Genomic DNA, 19564 nt, shown 5'->3' with positions numbered 1-19564 from the left:
GTAGGGGTATGAGCGGATCGTTAATTTATGCCGGTTTTTATTATTTACCTTTTCGGGATTTGCGCAGCGCGAACAGTGTTGGTTTCGCTGGCGAGGCGAAGCGGCGATAGTCGTTGCAGTTTTTGCTGCTACTGCTGCTGTGTGCGTCTCTGCGGGCGCTTATCGCGCGCCCCCAAGTCTCGCGGATTTCTTGTTGCATCTTCACGGCCTTACACATGGCGTTGGAAAGGAGCCCGGCAAACATTGCTGTTTCTCTTGCTACTGCTGCTTCTTTCTTAGCTACTTCGATTGAAGTATTGAGGATGATGTCTGCGTACACCGTCCCTATTTATTTTCTTCCCTCCTTGCACGCTTTGCTATCGACCTTCAGTGTGCCATTCGCTTTCAAAACAAGACGTGTTTGGACCAACAAAAGTTATTTTCATTCATAGCAGCAGTAGGGAGACAGGCAGCAGGGAACCCATCGGTGTGATAATTGCCATTTCTCTAGTGTAGGTATCGGTCATCTCATTTCCTCTGGTACTGAAGGTCCCCTCTGCGGGGCAAACATAACGCTTTCTCTCTTGTAATCCTGCTATCAGCGGTCGCCGGAGATTATTATCTGGCGATAAAAGGCTAGTCTCCACGCCCTCTGTGCAACGACGTGACTGGCTTGGGACGCAAGTGGTCCAGAGGCTTGCCGCAAAGGATAATACATTAGATTCAAATTGGTCCGCGAGTACTCCCTGTATAGCATCTGAGGTTTAACTCTGTCTCATAACCTCCTAGTATTGCCATTAGCTCGTATTATTTTTTTAATTTCGCGAACTTTTCAGATGAGAATAGGTGAAGTAGGTTTAGTTCCCGCGACTTAGTTATGCAATAGGCCACATGTAGTGAAAGTATGAATGAACGCCGCCTGATACACGTACAACCTGTCGCACCGGGAAGTTGCAAATAGAGGCCTCGTGAAGTATCATTTAATGCAAAAATAAAAAAAAGGGGGGGGGGGGAGGGGGGGGACGAGCCTTACTGGCAATCTCAGAACAGGTCACTGCGTTTGGCATGCTGCTTCAAGAATGCAAACGGAAATAATATAAAACAAATGAACGCGGAACAAAAGAACGATCAGTATGAAACAATAAGAAACACATCGACGAGCGGCTGGTACAGTAGGGCGAAATAACGTTTCCTGGAATAATTGAAAGGCTGACCGCGCCTGCTCCTTTTTCGAGACACCAGCCGGGCTTTTATTATCGTAGCTCTCATTCCCTGATTCCAGTTTAAAGCTACATACATGTACGTACTTCTTTTCCCCTTTTGCCGGCGCACAAGCGAAGAAATAGCCTCTGCAGTCAAGTCAGGTTTCGGTGCCCATGGCAAGACTGTAGCGCACGCCGACGAAGGCCGTTCAAGGAGACAGGTGCTACACCCAATGGCACACGAAAAAAAAGAAAGGAAACGAAAAACGAGAAAGGCGCGTTGTGACTGCAAGAAAAACACACGGAGGGGAAGATCGGTCTGTGGAGTTTTTGCTTACCTCTTTCTTTGTTTAATTATCCCCATATCTGATTATTTTACTCTTAATATATCTTTCTCATTTCTTTCTGTTTTCTTCGGCACTGGTTTTTTTTTTTTTTTTTTTTTTTGAGCCCGTATCATTCTCCAGCCGTTCTGCTCCTCGCTCAGCAGGCTCCCGTGCAGTGGGTGTGATTAGTTGTTCCCGTCCTCTGGCTTTTTTAGTTGTATGCATTGCAAGTCTGCAACAGAATGGTTCAAAAACGGAAAAGGCAGCGCGTCAATGTAATCAAAAGATACACATAACGGCGGTTTTGTCAGCAACTAGCTTCCTTTGAACTACCTTAGCTATGGGAGGTTTTAAAACCTTACAAGTATGCATGTTGAGATCCTAAATGTTAGTTTTTTTTCCTCAACTGGCCATCCGAAGGCCAAGTGACAGCGCCGAGTCGTCTCGGCACTGTAAAAAGGCGAAGGAAAAGGGTGTTATGTGGAAGATCTCCGGCTTTGCGTAGCCTGTCGGAGACGTCAGATCTTGTTTCGTCAACGCTTGCGACTTTTGCTCGAGGTTTCTCTTAACTCCGGTTTCTCGAAACTCCCTTTACATTCTGTCATATCATTCGCGCTGTGACGGCGAGACGTTTAGGGCAGCTGAGTCTCTGCGGACCGACACCCGCGGTGCTAGTCTGCTGTTTGTCTCCGCTCAAAGGCAAAGCGAGGTTAATTAACAGCGGATCCGCAAGAGTTCGCGATGTGCCAGGTGGCAATCGGAGTGCTCAACGCAAACGGCAACTCTTCAATTGCAACGTGTAATACTTGGCAAGAAAAGTTCCTAGCTCGTATCGCATTGCTAACCAAATGCTATTTTACCTTCAGAAAATCGCTATGTAAATGTTACTGAACAAAATTTAGTAGTACTTTACTGAAGACATTTATTTCCGCTGCGCTTATAATATTAAGTAATATGCCACCTCTACTAAGCCTCCCCCCGCACTAAGCATTTAGTGCTCTAAAATTTGTTTGCTCCATGTTTTTATGCATTAGTGCTGTGAAAATTCCGCCCTTTCTATAGCTCCGATTCAGTTTAAGTAGTGCAGCTATTCCTTGTAGTTACTCCAAGGGGCCACGTGGTATAAGTTCCCGGTCGCCCTCTGTACGTGCAGCCGTCAGACTGCCTTATGAAGTCCTTATTTTAGCCGTTCTCAAACCAAGCCTACAGATTTCAGGACGTCTACTGCCGGCCGGTTATACCACATTATGCAAGTATTGGATCACGGCACAGCTGATGCACAACGAAATATGTCCTTTTTGGGAAAAATACTTTTCTCCAGTACGAGTAGACGTTGATGGCTCCTGGAACAGATCAAAAAATAACAAAATTGCTAAAATAAGGGCACTCGAATTGGAGAGGGTATCCCTTTTTCTTCGTCGCTTTCGTCTTCGAGTCCTCCAGTTGATGCCTCCTTAAGAACTATATCTCCTTCAGAACGGACGGGGCTCAAGAAAAAGGGGAGACACCTGCTTTTGTCTTACCACATCGTCTTTATCGGTACCAGAACACCGGTGATGACTTTTGCCACGCTTTCGTCCCTACGTCACTGGCGCGGCGAGGAATCGAGCCTGCAGAGCGCGCGTTGGCAGGAACAAGAATGCGCGCGCCCTGAGATAAGACCCTCGGACGGACGTGTCCACTCGTGCGAATGCATTGTTTTACGGGGTGGACTCTCTTCAGAGGATCACGGGTCTTGGAGAATCTCCTCGGATGGCAAGAGAGAGAGTCTTGACAGGGCAGTCAAGGACGTTGAGCCTCGCTTGTCTGCCCCACTGCCCAATGTTAGTTCTTGGCGGTTTGGCCGCCAACCAGTCAGTAACGCAATCGTTCTCGAGTGCCTTGTTTTCAATTATAGACCCGTGTCAAGCGGTAGGAAAATTTAGCAATTCAAGGCGTATACTGTAATGAAACTTCGCTGGAGTTAATTGACAAGTGATCAATTTTCTCCGCTGCCTACAAAAATCACTTGGAGCACATTGCTTAAAAAAAAAAAAAAATTATGTTTGCAGCCTCATCTATTAACCACGCGTTATTTGCTAAACCCTCACGTACTTTTCTTGTGGCAGTGACATCCGACGGCCCGCTCTTAACACATGCTTTAACGCTTGCATAGACGATTTCATAAAAAAAAAAAAAGCAAAGAAAATGAAAGAAGGAAAGCATAATGCTTGATCCGCGAATTGACTCTGATGTTCTCGTCGACCGCGTCCTGCGTTCGTCAGCAGGTGTGGGACCGCTTTCAAGCACATCTCTCTTCGCCCTGACGCTTTTTTTATCTTCTGGCCCCTCCTGATATAAAGTGCACGTGGGACCTGCTTTTGCGCGGGCTTTTTGCTCTTTTTTTATTTCTTCCTCACTTGTCTAGCTCCTTCGTTTCTCTGATATCACAGAATATACCTTCTCGCTACGATGTGCTGTCAGCTGTTCTTGAAAGCCCCCCGTAGCCTGGCCGCCTCAGCATGGCGGGGCACACGCCCTGCTCGCTTTCTGTAGACACGCGCGGATTACTGCACTCTGCACCTGACGTGCACGCTTGTGTTTTCGTGCTTCTTCACTTATGCGAAGTGTAGAGCTTTTCGAAAGATCCTCTTTTCATGGCATTTTGCATAGATGTTGGGAACTCCCGAGCGGAAACTATCTCCACTGTGAATGAGAGTGTTTATGCATTTCAGCGTGTGCAATTTCCCAAGTCATACCAGGGGCAGTTCATATAAACAGGTTGTGCATGATAAACTATTCGCATCTTCTCAGTATAGTTACTCGTTTTAATATCTGCTTTAGTAGCTGAAAGATGCCTCTAAATCAACGCTGGAGATGCTGATTTAAGATTACGATCTATACTAAACACAGCGAAAGTAGTGAAACGCACTGACATAGTCGCTACTTCTTTCTAAAAATTCGCTTTCACATATCGCTCCCAATGTCAAACCTCTCCGCACTATTCGAGCATTGAGAGATAGGGCCACTGCAAGTCCACCATTTATCTCCGACATATGGCGCGAAACAATGGAAGTCTCGATAGTTGTTAGGGATAGGGAGCCGGGATGTCTGTTGTCCGCAGGCTGGGTTGGGGCAAGTGCACGATTTCTGTAGGCGAGAACGCCTCTTGGTGAAGCATGAAACAGGGCAGGCTGTTTCATATTCTCAAGCGGCAGTGTTTCCAAAGATTTCTTTTCTGTCGCAGAGTTTTGCCTTGATGATCTGTGTGAAGGTTCTTTAAATATAGTATGTACCGACTGTTTATTTTCAGGTGTGGTAACTTGCCATTGCCGGCTTGTGTTCTTTCGGGTGTGGTAACTTCTGTTCCTATAAAGGCTTATGATACTAGCGGCAGTGCTTTAATTGAGAAATTGGCTGCTAATAATGCAAACGGGTATGGAACACTACGTAGTTCACGCGCTGTTAATCTAAAATGAAAGCACGAAGTATGAGTCAGAAAAGCAGTAACCACAATTACTGATCTCTTTGGAACAGCAAATGCTCCAGAGGTACCTTGGTCCTAGACGAAGTTTCATTAATTGCTATGGTGTAGCTTCCGATTAGTACAATTATAGGCTTTACAGTTAAAACTCTTTAATGAGACAGTTCTTTTGCATTTTTGGTTTTGAACTGGCTTTAACATAACTTCTTTCTTTCCCCTCATCTACACTGCCCTTCCCCTGCGACAACAGGTGTGCGACGTTGAACAGTGCCGCCCGGAAGTGTACCCCTTGGCCATGAACTGCCTGGACAGATTCCTCTCTGTGAGGCCGGTGCGCAAGTGTCAACTACAGCTCACCGGGGCCGTGTGTATGCTGCTCGCGTCCAAGTTCCGGCAGACCAGGCCTCTGGCCCTCGACAGGCTCGTCATGTTCACCGACTACTCTGTCACCCGGGAGGAGCTCAGGGTCAGTGTGCATACTTTTTTCCCTTTAAGTATTGTCCATTGAAAACTGCAGTGCGAAGAAATGCGCGAGGGGGTCATAAAATGACGTTGGAGTGGCCGTCCTGCGGCTTCATCAAAGTGCACTGATGTCGACGTGCTGAGATGTCCTGCTAGGAAGCCGTCTTGTTAAGCGCTTCAGCTCGCAACCAGTAACGCAGCAGATTGCGAGGCCAAAATATATAAAGAAAAGAATAGTAGGAATATGGCGACCAGTCGTGGGAAACGACTGCGTGCCGTCAGCCCCTTTTCTAACCACTTCAAGCGTGGCCTGGAGGACCTCCTTACACCGAGGCAAGCTCGAGAAGAAAACACACAGTACAGGGCCTGTGCACATCAATCATGCGCTGTCGGCGGCTCCTAGACGACAGTGCTACCGCCATCTTCTGGGATTGTAACTCTATATCGAGCCTACAGTGCACTTTTCGAAGTGTCTTGCCACCGTGTGCGGCGCTAAAGGAAGAACATTCGTGAAAATAAGAAACGAAAAAAAAAAACGCGATGGGGCGCTAAGAAAAGCAGAAATGCAAGGGAGAGAATCCAGTGTGCAAGGACGACGATGCCCCAGCACAGATAAAAGGAATGCACGGGGGACCACGGAGCAACGTCCTCCTAAACTGCCCTGATAGTCTGGCGCTACGGTAAAGGCTCTCCGACAAGTGCACAGAACTGCCGCTGCCAGTTCCTGCACTTCTTCCGTACTTTCTTTCGCCTATTTGCTTTCTGCATTTTTGCTCAGTTTACCCCTTTTTGTTACCTTATACGGCAGGGAGTCACTTGTTGTCCGGAGAGCCATTGATGGATTGTGCACAAATATACCGAGGGTGCGTTTAGAGGAAAAACGGACGTATCTAATCGGACATCACCTTGCCGCGTCTCTTAGCTCGCTAGCTGACATCAAAGGACCGCACCAAAGAAAAAAAAAAAAAAAAAACACGAAGAAACGAGAAAGCTCGCCGTTCAGCAATTTTACCTCACTCGAGTTACTTTTCGTTGCGCCGTGCTTGAGCGGTTCGCTGACAGGCGCGTGTTTCGGCTGAAGTCAGTACTCAATGGAGAGTACCAATTAGCTTTGCTCTGTGCCGTCGAAACTACTCCTGTGTTTGGATAAGCAAACACGAAAAAAAGCCACTCGAATTCAATGCACTATTTCCGTCTCCTTAGTTACTGACCATGCGTTGGCTCGCTGCCATACCTGTCGCTAGAAGGTAGAGTAATGCACTATTTCCGTCCCCTTAGTTACTGACCATGCGTTGGCTCGTTGCCATACCTGTCGCTAGAAGGTAGAGGCTAGGGTTCTCTTTTAGCGAGGACAGGGTCACCTGCTTGCCAATCATTCCTGTGCAAATGCAGCGTTGGCATATTTTATGGTTCTAGAAGGAAGGACAAGAGACATTTGAATTCGTAGTAAACGTAGGCTGATGGTAGTGAAGAAAATGCGCTGTCGTGCATCAGCCGCATGCTGCTAAATCCATGGAAAGGGACAATAATGTGATGCCCTACAATGCCAGGCTGAGGTTGAAACTTTATTAGGAAATTGAAACAAAGTTACAAGCCTATACAGTGAGAGGTCCCATGGTACAAGACCGCCTGTAGGCATGATGGTGCCCTTATCATGCATGATGCCCTTGAAAAACCGGCGTAACCCGAGTTCTACGGTGTGCTGAAGGCGGTGCTTTTTCACTTACCGAGCTACAGTGCCAAGGTTGAGCAAACTACAGTTTGCGTGCAAGGGGTCGTCGCCAAGAACTAAAGAAAGTATATGTGGCGCGGCTGGGTCGCAGCGCGGGCGCGGTTGTTTCCGCGAAGAATTGTTTCTCGGGAGTTGTAAAGAGCGGCGACCATCATAGTCGCTCGAAACTTGCGCCCGTACAAAAAAAACTCCAGATAGGCGGGCCGCGGCAATGAGCTCCGCCAAGCACCAACCTGGCAGAGCGGTACCCTTGATACGGGGTTATCACGCCCAGTCGTGAAGCTGTCGGCGTCACTTTCGGTTCTTCAACCCTTGTGCGGCTGCGGCTCCACGTGGTCACGTGACTCGAGAGGGGGGCAGTGAATGTCATGGCCGGATTTATGAGCCACTTCGCCTTAAGCCCCTCTTCTACCTTTAGTGTACGACTGTAAACACTTTTTTTCCTTCTGGGTGAACTGCCTGCTGTGTGTCACTGTCACATTTCATTTTATTGTTTGAGACAAATTTTGTAGCATCGGTGTAACTTTGCCAGAGGTAACCACTGGTCATTTATAAGTCTGGTCCTTATTCATATCTACTTGAATCTGTATCAAGCTCCGTTATTGGGCTGGCGGTTTGCGGCAACCCCCTGTTATTCGTCGACCTTCAAGGTATTGCCGAAAGATGATGACGTCACTTAACCAGTCAAGAAATTTTTGTTTCCAAACAAAAATTTAAGAAACGTATGCTGGTAAATCTAAGCGCCCAGTGCCTGTTCGAAGGCCGGACGGCCATAGTTACATATTTTAGAGCAAACAAAACATTTTTCAGTGCTCTTTCGTTAATATCGTCAAGAAAGAGGAAAAAAAATCGTGTGACTAACGCCGAAAAACCTTCAAGTTATCACCTCTTATTCTCTCGGTTTTCAACGCCTGGAAAATAATAAACGGGCTTCGCATTAGAAAGGCCCTTCTCGTTTCTTCTCTCGTAGGCGGGACAATTTTGTAGCCCAGGCATCTCTAAATCGAACTGCACAACAGCAGTACGGCGCCTCGGCTGTAACCCAACACCGCCGACAGCCATTATTACGAGGGTGCAAGGGGGAGCGATAACAAACACATTGCGCCGACCCGGCCAGCACCGCGAATCAAGCTGCTAGACAAACAAAGGCTACGCGAACAACACATCGCACCGGTTTGATTACGCATCCCGACCTCTGAAGGGGGGATGGACCACGAGCGTCGCGCGAGGACAGACAGTCCCCTTTGTCGCATCAACGCCAGAGCCGTGCCGAAACGGCTTCCACCCGCATCGTGCAGTATGGTAGCAGGCTGAGATGATGGCTACGATGCTTCTGCAGAAGCAAGCCCGTTCCTCCGGGGGCTGGGGTTGAAAGTTTATGGCCTCCTGTTCGGCTAGATGCCTGGATGCTCCCGGCGCCACGGAGTCTGAGAGTGTGGCACGCGGAGCCTTCAGGCGGTCGGTAACCCTTGCGGGCTGTTCCTCTTAAGGCTATTGTGTGAAACTGGGACCATTCTCGTTGCCTCTGCTTGTTTTTGAAAAACACGGGCGGCCTGGCCTCTAGATCATTCAAGGAAGGGGCCGGGGAGTGTTAAAATACGGGGGTGCGTAGCGCCGTTGTGAATGCGCCTGAATGAAAGACTCGCGTATTAATGGACAGTCGTATGTGAGTCAGCCGCGTTGCCTGCAGTTCCCGTAATGGGTAGCGGTGCCGAGGTCGAGAGGAATCGAGGATACAGTGTAGTTTTGAAGATGCGAAGGGTTTGCAATGCGCGGCGTGTAATAGAAACACACCGGATTAGTTAAAAGGAGATAAAATACAGCCTAAAGCCACTAGCCACTTGTCCTTCGATCCAAGGTACGAGCTGTGTCGGCGCACTATGACCATTTCGCTAAGAAAAGTTTTCAATATTCCTGTACAGTATTGCCATTTCTCCTTTATCTATAACGTTTGGAGTTAGGTATTGAATTCCCCAATGTGGGCTTTCCTTTCTGTCGAAAGAATCCCCTCAGACCAACCCGCCGCACACCTCGCAAAGCGTCATTTCTCTCTGAAAGCAAGGGAAGAAAGGGGAACCTCGTGGCGTCTATACAAGACACAATGCAATAGTCGCGTATACCTTGACGCAATGCCAATTAGCTTTCGTTCTTCAAGGCAGGGCCCCTGCTGTGTCGTTCAGATAAAAGAAGCGATAACGGAGAACCCTTGCTGTTTGCGCTCACCCGGGAGTTATATGAGAGTCGTAGAGGAATGCGAATGAGGGAAAGAAGGAGGAGTGAAGTTAAACTGCTGAATGGCAGCCCAAGAGCAGCACCAGTCGGAGACTCTCAAAGAACAACACGACCTCTCGCAGCACCCAGAGGGAATACATTCGGCATGCAGCAAAAGAAGGGTAGCAGGCGCCTGGAGGAGTGGAAGTATGTGGCCGTGAAACATCCGTCTGTGCCGGCCACTTCCGGTTACCCTAGGACTGAAAGGGGCGGAAAATAAAAATAGAGGAGTCATTCCTGCAACAAAGCGGCGCAGACGGAGGCAGGCACTCGGCTGTTTTGGAGAGGGACGGCTTGTAGTTCAAACCGTACCGCCTGCCCTAGAACCTACGAGCGCGCGCCCCGCCATTCCGGACCAGCTGGACCTTCCTTCCACGTGTTCTCCCTCATCTTTCTTTTTCTTGGTGATACTTGGGAAGCGAGATCGTCCAGCTTATATGCTCGTGGAGGATCCACATAGTTTCGTTTTGTCTATGAATACCTTTTTGGCGCCGTTCCTCGCAGCCTCCCCATTGACCCGGAGCTCGCCTCGTACGCTGGCGCACCAGCAGCGAGCGTTGGCTTCATTTGCGTTTCTCGGAAACGGCCGTAGACAAACACGTCCCACACGAGAGCACATCTTTTTTTCCCCTCTACATTTTGCCTCAGTCTGCTCTTCATTCTTTGTCTTAAGCCCCTAGTATCGCTGGTCTAACCCAGCCTCCTTCCGTTGTTTGGACTCAGCCTGCCCCGATGACGTGTGTGACCTCTTAGCACTCTCTTGGTGGAATGTCCGTTCGTTTTGGAGAGAACATTTCTACGAACCCTTCTCGCCAGCTCCTGTGATGGCGTCGTTGCTTCTGTCAGCGCTCATGATGCAGGACATTTGACGTAGCTTCTGCTTTTTGAGCGATCATCAAAGATTTCGTGATCATTAATGCAGCCCAACGTCGAAATCTCTGTAAAAGATCTAACGTGATTTTTATAATTCAAGTAAGCGCACAAGCATGATTGCACTTTCTGATAGCTCTATGGCCGTTCAGCGAGTGGGACGTCCCCACCTTTGTTGTGTCGTGCTTTAATGCTCTAAGGTCTTGCTTGCCACCGCTTTCCTGCTAAAATGAACTGGGGCGAAAAGAGTGTAGATCAAGGCGTGTTTACGCCAGAAACCCGTCTCTTCCAAAAAATAAAAACAAAACAGCACATATGCTAGAAATACCAGACGCAGAGTCGACTTCTAAAGCTAGCATCTCTTGTTAAAACGAGTCCAGTGGGGGAAAAGCAAAAAAACTGGTCGCGTATTTGCGGATTGTTTTGCTTCGAAACCAGTTCGTTGCCATGTTCACTGGGAACGTCCTTTCTAAGCGAATCAATGGGTGCGGTCGGATTGAGTTGTTTGCGGAAAGAAAGGGATCTTCTTTTGGTGTTTCGTGAGAATGCGCTCCCAGATTTTGAGCAAATTGTGGCTCGTTTGATGATATTCAATGCGCCCATATACGAAAGAAGGAAAACCAAGGCTACTTTTGGATTCTCTTTCCGCTCGTATTCTTTGTGCATTCTGAACGTTGTCCGAGTGTTATCTGCGGTAATCGATGAATTTCTGTCATGTGAACGTTCAGGGAACGGTATCCCATGACCAAATGCCATATTATGGACAAAACAATTAGCTCCGTGCTTGCAGGCGCACTCATGGTCGCTCTAACTTAGAGAAATCATTGGCTGGTAGCAGACACACCGTCTTCCAAAGAGAGAATAGCATTTCGGTTGCGTTTGCCGCTGCCGGCTTCATAATCGCCGGCCAGTATCCAGATTCCGATTAAGAAGTGAAACGCAGTTCACGTGCTTCCATAAATGACGGATTGTCGTCGGTATCTTCTTCCGAGCAAAATGATCAAAGGCTTTCCAGTGCGAGTTTCGAGCTCGTGTACGGCCGGCGATAAATTTGAGGCCCAGAAACAGTCGTAGTCATACTGCTGTTTTGACTTAAATATATATATATATATATATATATATATATATATATATATTAACGATAGAAATACATTTACAGCTACAAGACTAAGCTTGAACGATCATTAATTACCTGAACACTAGCGAGGGATTAGTCCCTATGCCGCTATTCCCCCTCGTTCACTTTCTTTATCGCGCAAGTTCAGGCAGCCTCCATTGACAATCAATTCTTACGTGTACTATTATCACATACCCTTTCTCTGCATCTCCTTTTTCGAGTAGGCCATATCCACCAGATGCATCATAAAAAGTCAGTGCTTAGATGAAGGCATGGGGTGAGGAAAAAATAAGAAAGTCTTTTCGTGTGCGGGGTTAAAGTAGACGGAGGTAGTGGTGGGGGCTGCACGTGGTGTGGGAGAGTTGGAATAAGTCGACCGGCATCACGGCAGCTTTGCCAAGATGTTGCCGCCATTGCCGCCGCCGACTCTCGGAATGTAGACGTCGTATTTCAAGTCCCTCCAGTAGCAACCCCTCCTTACCCCATCAGAGACTCAGCTCCAGCCCCTCACCCCTCGAAGCAGTCGCCTAACCCTCCCCCAGTCAGCCTCTTCATCTCTAACACTTCTGGTTCTTTCTCTCTCGCCCTCATGCTGCTAACCCTCTCGTTTCCCCGTCACGAACAGACATTTGCCTACCGGCCGACCAAGCCCTCAGAACACCCTCTCTTCTAAAAAGAACCGGCCTTGGCATGAAGGAAACGCATCTTTATCAGTTTTTTTTTTTTTCCTACTGCAGGGACCACAGTCTCAGAGCATTTCCAATCCAGAGTTGTCTTGATTGTGTATTGCGTGTGTCCAGATGGTGTCAACAGCTACAAACGGTCATTCGAAGGGCTCGGCTGACGTGGGCACAGCAAGAATGAACGTTGGATAAGCCACCGGTTTTTCTTCCGCCCTGGGATCTTTCCACCATTCCAAATAACAACAGATTAGGGCAGGGCTTCAAATAACAACAGAATGGAAGAATGAAGAGTGGGACCAGTTTGGATCTTTGTTGTTTCGTGGCCCTTCGACCGCTCAGTTGCCTGGAAGGATTCTCGTGGGACGGGTTCGTTTTGCGAGTATTCCAGCAGGGGCTTTGGAAATGACACAAATACAGAAGAAAAGAAAAAGGGGGAGAAGTCACACCTGTCCGGAGTTGCGCAGCAGGAAGGCAGAAATAGGTGAACAGGCTTCCCGTTCCTTCGCTTGCGTCCGCTGTCGCGACCAACTTCCGGATAAATGCGTCAAAAACAAACCTCTGATACTAGGGATGCCGCGGTGTCAGTTTTGATTCAAGGTAGAAAACGTTGCTGGGGATATATAGATCACTTCCGTTGTGTTACGTGCATGGGCAAGCATCGCTTCTCTTCTTTTTTTTTTTTTTTTTTTTTTGTGCGTGTGTGTGTCTTGGGCGTGTGTGTGTGTGTCTCGCCTTCGGGGCGAGATTCGAACCCGCCTCCTTCGCTTTCGTCTCGGGGAATGAGCGCATAGCGAGCGAGGAGTCGCTAGGTTACGGCGGTTCCCACAGCGAGTGCCATTTTCTCGTCCTCGGCTTCCCATTGTGATGTCGCATTAACGCCTTTCCCGTTTGTTCAACGCGGCGTGAAGCGTTTATTCTTCGTGTGCAGAAAGGACTCGAACCGCTTGAGCGCGGCGCTCGAACGATTACATGGCGTAGCGGTAGGTGGCAAGGGTAACGCGGGACCCTAAATGCGTTTCTTCAAACCTCTTCCTGGGCTAGGTGCACGTCTCTTTGTTCGAGTGGACGCGGGCTGCCCATTTCATGGGCTTCTTTAAGGCGCGCCCCTTTCTTCTTGTTGTCGTCAACAACATTGATAAGTTATGACTCTTAACTGGCTCTTTAAGACGGCGACGAAATGGCTTATGGAAGCAGTTTTGGAATGAATCACCCTTTCTGTCCTCGATAGATGTTTGCTGCTGTTATTGTTGCTTGCAGGCGTAGGCAGCAAACCAGATGCGAGGCTTACTGGCTTAAACTGGTACCTGGCTGGGTGTACCGGACAGAGAGAGCTGTAAAGCATGCTTCGAACGATATGACCCGGGGAAAGGTCTCTTATTCTTAATACAATGAAGTTTAAAATGTATCTGTGGCATAGTTTTCCCACAGAGATAGACTACCGATATTATTAAGTAGAATTACTGTAATTCATTCCTTTCTCCATAGTGATTACTTGTATACCTGCAGAGAAAAAAAAAAAAAGTGGCCTTTCTGAAAAGCGGAAAGCGTAGCACTGTTCTTGCCCGCATGGTACGAACAGAGCTAGCACGAACTTTTTCTCAGCTCTTCCTTTCTTTCGAGGGTAAAATTCAAATTGTTGGTCAATACACACAAGAACAGTCAGTCCAACCGGCTAAGCTCAGCACTTTCTTACGGCGTCAGCAGGACAAGTTTTTTTAACATCATGATTTATTGCTGCTTTCATACTTAGAACTTGCGACTCACCACAGCGCATAGCGCAATCCCCGACCGGAGGTTTGAATACATGCCTCTACTCAGAGTGGTTATTAGGTCCAGGTAAAAACCGAGATCCTCTGAGCGCTCTGCTGTTAGCCTGAAAGTGAACCCTGAGGATTGCCAACCTTTGTGCGCTTCAGGATGTGTGTAAGGCCGCATTACTGTTATGAAGCAGACGGGAAAAGCGAAATGCAGCTAAAGGATAGGATATCACACCACAGTTATAGTCGAAGAAACGTTCGCGGGAAAATATCAAATTCGTTCCGAGGCGACCGACGCTCCCAAATTGCGTAATGCAGCTCGAAGAGCGCGGCTAAACGCGGGAGGCAGGGAAGGAGCGGAGGAGAGAAAGGGAGAAATAAAAGGAATCATTGTTGAGACGAAAGGCTACGGCGTCTCTACCCTTTTTGTAGTTGGCATCGCGAAAAAAAAAAAGAAAAAAAAAAACCGAGGGGGCAGACACGCAACCAAACCCCTCTCTCTTCGTTGATGCCCTCCGCCAGCGCTGACATCAGACGGCGGCGGAGTGCATTCGAGGGGATACAAAAACGTCCTGCAGAGTGAAAGGCCTGCTCCGACCGCCTTGATTTCGGTGCTAGTCGCTCGGAGGGGCCGAATCGACGGGGATAAGCAGATAAATAAAGAAGAAATGCAGGGGAGGTGGCAGGGCACCCAGGCCAGGAGGGATGCACCTCGGAGTAAGAAACAAGAAATAAAGCAAGGAAAATACCAGAATATGTCAGAAGGAGGTTGTTTTGACGTTTCTAAGGGGTCGTTAGGGCGGAAATATGAGGATGGTTGTTAATCACGTCTCCCTCGGCTCAAAAAGGAAACCGCCTCGAATGTCAACCTGACCCACCAGTTTCGAAAGGGTTGCTTCCTTCTTATATTCGTACGTTTTACTAGTACAAAAAGCTCTTGCTCCTTACGCGGCCTGTATATGAGCCGTGAACTGCCGTCTTCGCCTACGCCGCTCCTATTTTCCCTTCGGGCCTGGCATTCGCGGCATGCGGCGGTGGTGGAATGTAGGCACGTTTCTTTCTTTGCAGCATCTGTGTGTTCCCTCGGGAACAGGTGTCCCGCGTTTCTGTCAGCTTTTAGCGTGGCTTAACGCTTAAAAACCTTAGAATGTCTCGCGACGGCTTGTGCATGCATTAGAGCTGATGACCATCCCATTGGACGAGGTTGCTCGCGCCCCTTTCATTCGTGTCTTTAAATTCTCTTCGTCCTGTTGCTAAGCCTAATATTGTGCTGCTCCGTTTTACATGAACCAATTTGTTGTTGGAGCAAGTGCTGTAAAGAGGGAAAAATGGAGTGAAGGCGGCTGGATTCCACATTTCTTTATTTAACCGTTCATGCTCATAAGCCGCCATTCGGCATTCTATTCGGGGGTACTTATATATGTCAAATGTTTTGTTTTATTTTATCAATATCTCCGTGAGCGCGACGGCAGATTATGTGGCACTTTTTTAAGTAGGTACATATCAACGAAATAAGAGCCTGCCCGAATTGCCAGATTGTTTTTCAATTCGTCCGAAAACCAAAGGGAGAGTGCGCGGCGACGTCACGCACAAACAACAAAGAAAAAGAAAACACACAGGGCATAACTGCGTACCGGTATGTGCAACGCCGTTTCTTTATTTCTTTATTTGTTTTTCACTATCAGGAGCCACACCGTTGCGATGTTATCGGCCCGCAATATCACGTCAAGTTACCGCCACTCTTCCAGAGGGGACGCTGTCTCCGCAGAGTTCTGAGAAAAACGTCCTCAAGGCGCTCTCCTATTCTTCAGGGCCTTTAGCCAACCAGCTGCACACACTGTCTCCAGACAAAACAGATACAATACACACGTAGAGAGGGAGGCGGGCAGGCATTGGCACGACTACAGCGGTTTTCATTCACAGCACGGCTTCATAAATGCGGCGGCCACTGCTGAGAAAAAAAAGAAAGAAAAGGATGCCGCCGAAGCTAGTGGCAATTACCAATTCCACTCGAATCCTGGCAGGCGTCAACACCGGCGCTCGGCAACCTCGAGCGAGTCGTACCTCACACCAGCACACCACTAGTAACACCAATCTGTAATGGGGTTCAACCGATGCACGTGGCAAAATAACTGCATAAGCACAAGGATGGAAAATATCAAGGCGATGAGCTTTTTTTTTTTTTTTTTTCGGTGTTCTTGTTTTGCAACTAGCGAGCGCATCATAATTGCGTGTACCGTGCCTCCCGTACGAATTTAAGAAGACGGCTTCACCTTACGTTAGAGAAACTCAGCATTACCTTAATACCGAACCACTTATTATCGTGAACGATCAAGATATCTGAGTACTATTAACCGTGAATTCTACTCGTCCGCAATTGTGCTGCGATCTCGTTGATGGTCGGCCCCACACCCAACCTCCATCTTGTTTTCGGGGTTTCCCCAGGACCCCCTTTTCCGAGTAATTGGTGCAAGGTTACCTCGTATGGAGCTCCACACGTTCGCCTCTTCCTTGTGGCATAGTCAGCAGCGGTTAGCAACCTCCACTGACCGGCACCTTTCAGGGAAAGCAGGTGGGCACGGCCAATACTAGACATACAAGCGAACTCTGAATTTAAGGCTTAGTACATCGCAGACTGACCCAGACTGCGCAGCTGCCTTTTGTAGGACTGGTCTCGAAAATTTCCTCTTAGGTTGCGTTGAATCTTTCTCTCTCTCACGGTACGGCCTTCCGTGCGAACGAGGTAAGCATAAAAAAAAGAATTTTGAAGGAATATTCACGCCACACCGGTATACTGACAACCACGCACATCGTAAGGCAGAGTTTCAAAGCTTCAGGGGAGGCTTAAGTACTTCATTACATGCAAAAGTGGGACAGTCACCATTTCTAATGCGCCTGCACGCATGGTATTTGGTACCGGTGCAGCGCGTGTCCACGAACTGTTCCTATCTGAACGCTGCTGCGCTGCACGTTGTTACTGTGCGCCGCCATAAGCAGGGCTGTATATGAATGGTCGCCCGTGCCACGCCGCGACGAAGCCGTAGAATTCCGGCTGGACTTCCCTGCCGCAGCTAGCGCATATCGGCGAGTCGAGGAGATTGCGCAACGACTCGAGGCGTAGTAGCGAGAAGTCGGACTGGCTCCTTTCCTGTCTGAAGTCGCCCTGCCAAAGATATCGCCTGGTCGGCCTCCGCCGGACGCACGCGCGCAGAGATCGCACCACGCCGCGCGCGAGACGTGTTCTGCGTTCCGCCAACTGCGGACGTTTTTTATACACGCGCAAGCAAAAAGAAAAAAAAAGTTGTTCTGCCTTTTTTTTTTTTTTTCGCGCGCCAATATTGCACCAGTGAAGGCGCGCTCCAGATAATTTAGCGCCAAACGCAGCGCCCGAAGCGCGGCAAACTCTACTATTTGTTGTACCGAGACAGCGTGGCGTGAGTTATTCGCAATGCGGGGTGACATACAGCAAGGTTACGGGTGGAGGATTAATAGACATTATGCATAGAAGGTCACACGAAAGTGTTTTCTTGAAATGAATGAGCAATGAAATCTCAGCCAAAAAAGCTAGAACCAATGGAGAGACTGACAACTGCTGGCAGGAAACAGATGCTGCAGTTTTATCAATGGTTCAATTATGAAAAATGAGCTGATATTAGATTAAAGAGTATTTACTGTTATCTCCTACGCATCGTAGTAAACTGAGCTCGCAGAACTAAGGCATCAGCTAGGGTAAGTTTCGTCCTGAAACTTCCTTTGAACCTCCTTTCCTTTTGCATTTTATCCTTCTTGTCTGCGACCCATAGAGTTTAATTTGCCTGTAATGAGGCTGATTCCGAATTTTATTTTTCACTGTACTCCACAATTATTTTTTCCTTTGCATAATTGCCCGCGAGCAATTCAGAGCAGAACGAGTTCTCATTGTCCGTGAATGACGACACATGTCGCAAAAATCACCCGGAGAGATAAGTTAAGAGATCAGAGAAAAAGGGGACGTTTTATATATGCATTGCCCGCGGACACGTTACTACAGTGTCCGTTCCGTCTAGACTGCTCTCTCATCTATCTGAATACAAAGTAGCCCGGAAAACAAATAATACGACTGCGTCACGGAGAAACCTGTAGGAAGCGCCCAATACTGAAGAACGGCCGTGTATCGTTTTTCCTGATCTCTTATCGGCCCTGAATATTAAGGAGGGTGGCTTCTCTCGTTCCGCAGCTTGCTTCCCATGACCCGTTTCAAATAAAGCCAGCCATAAAGTGCCCGAGGTCAGAATCGCTTAGACTCAGAAGCGTAATGCGCGTGCGTGAACGGCCTGCCTTCCGATAAGTGCCTCTTCGCGTTCCTCTTTCCTGTCATATTGCGAAAAGCGAGAAGAACCGTGTACTTTAATAATCATTACATAGAGTACAGGTTTTTCAATAAAATAGCAACACGCGCTGCGTAAAACAACAAAGAGAAAGAAATGAAGAACGAAACAAAGAGAAAAGGCAGGAAAGAAGAAACGTAGCATCGAATTCGATTGGCCGTGCAGCGGATAGCCACGTAGATTGGCAAGAAAGCTAGGCCGGAAAATGCTGTTGGCTGCCATGCCGAAAAAAAAAAAAAAATGGGTGAAAAGGGTACGGAGAAAGAGAGACGCGACCAATCCATGAACGGTAAAAGAAAGTTGTCCGTGCTCTGCTCGCTCGCGTTTATCTAGTGCCAGTTCGAGACTTGTTTCCGCGGCGTTGCACAGCTATAGTGAGTTATAATGCCTAGAATATTGCACAGCTCAGTTGCTATGCGGATTACTTTCAGTATTCAAGAGCTGTCCGGATTGTCTGAATACCCTGCCTTCCGCGTCGTAATGCTACGCTTCTGCCTCACGTACTGTGGCCATAGTGGTGCAAGCGGCCTGTGTGTCCAGCGGATCAGATAAGGGTCAGCACAGGGGCGATTATGCGAGGCATGCTACCACTATGAACGAACTCAAGACTCTATTGAGAAATAAGACATAGCCGAACTCTTCCTGGGTAAAGGTAATGGCGCTATGCTCACGCGCTGGAACTCTCTCAGGCTTATCGAGTAATCGCAGGTTATGAAATCCCCAGCACTGCACCCTAACGTTGAACGAGGTTCCATTCATAAACCGTGATGACCCCATTCTAACTGACTGGCTTTAACGTAAGCAAAATAGAGCTAAGTGATGTTAGACAACAGTGCCTATGCGGCGACATCGCATGGGTTACGACTGCAATGCCGTGCCCATAAACACGTTTTGGAAACTTTCTCTCCAACATTTAGTGTTCTGAATTAGTATCGTTACTTGATATTGGGCATTTTTGTTTTCTTTAGACGTTTTCAAAACGAACTCGCAGGGCGCTGCAATTTCGGAGACTGGGTTGTGCTCGCAGCACAGGAAAGAACTGATGATACCCCTCATGACCTGCCCACAGACCAGAAAAACCTGCTTCTCTGAAGCTCGTGAAAAAGTCTTTAGTTTGCAAGTCACCTATCGAAAGTATTTGTTTAGTAATTATTTCAGTAATATTAGTTATTTATACCTGCGGTGTCCCCGCGTGGATAGGACTTTTTGCACGCTCCACAGCTACTATACAGATAAGACCGGTCGCCATATTATTCCTTCTTGCAGCTTCGCGTCCTCATAGGCACGCCGTTGTTGTCCCACACAAATATTAGGTTAAAATCTGCGCAGTTTATA

General features: G+C 48.0%; 1 protein-coding gene across 2 annotated transcripts in view; it reads left to right on the top strand.

Annotated features, from left to right (window-relative positions):
- LOC146172690 (G1/S-specific cyclin-D2-like) overlaps positions 1-19564 on the top strand; it is a 288222-nt gene that overhangs the window by 226402 nt on the left and 42256 nt on the right. For both annotated transcript variants that reach the window (XM_084583919.1, XM_084583918.1), the window contains one exon: positions 5221-5436. In XM_084583919.1, coding sequence (XP_084440045.1) covers positions 5221-5436 — 216 coding nt within the window. The remainder of the gene's footprint in view (positions 1-5220; positions 5437-19564) is intronic.

This window comes from Amblyomma maculatum, chromosome 11 (genome assembly GCF_055883805.1).
Source record: "Amblyomma maculatum isolate TAMU_Amacu chromosome 11, ASM5588380v1, whole genome shotgun sequence".
Classification (NCBI taxonomy): domain Eukaryota; kingdom Metazoa; phylum Arthropoda; class Arachnida; order Ixodida; family Ixodidae; genus Amblyomma; species Amblyomma maculatum.
Note: the sequence above shows the minus strand (reverse complement) of the source record. Positions and strands in the feature narration are given on the sequence as shown.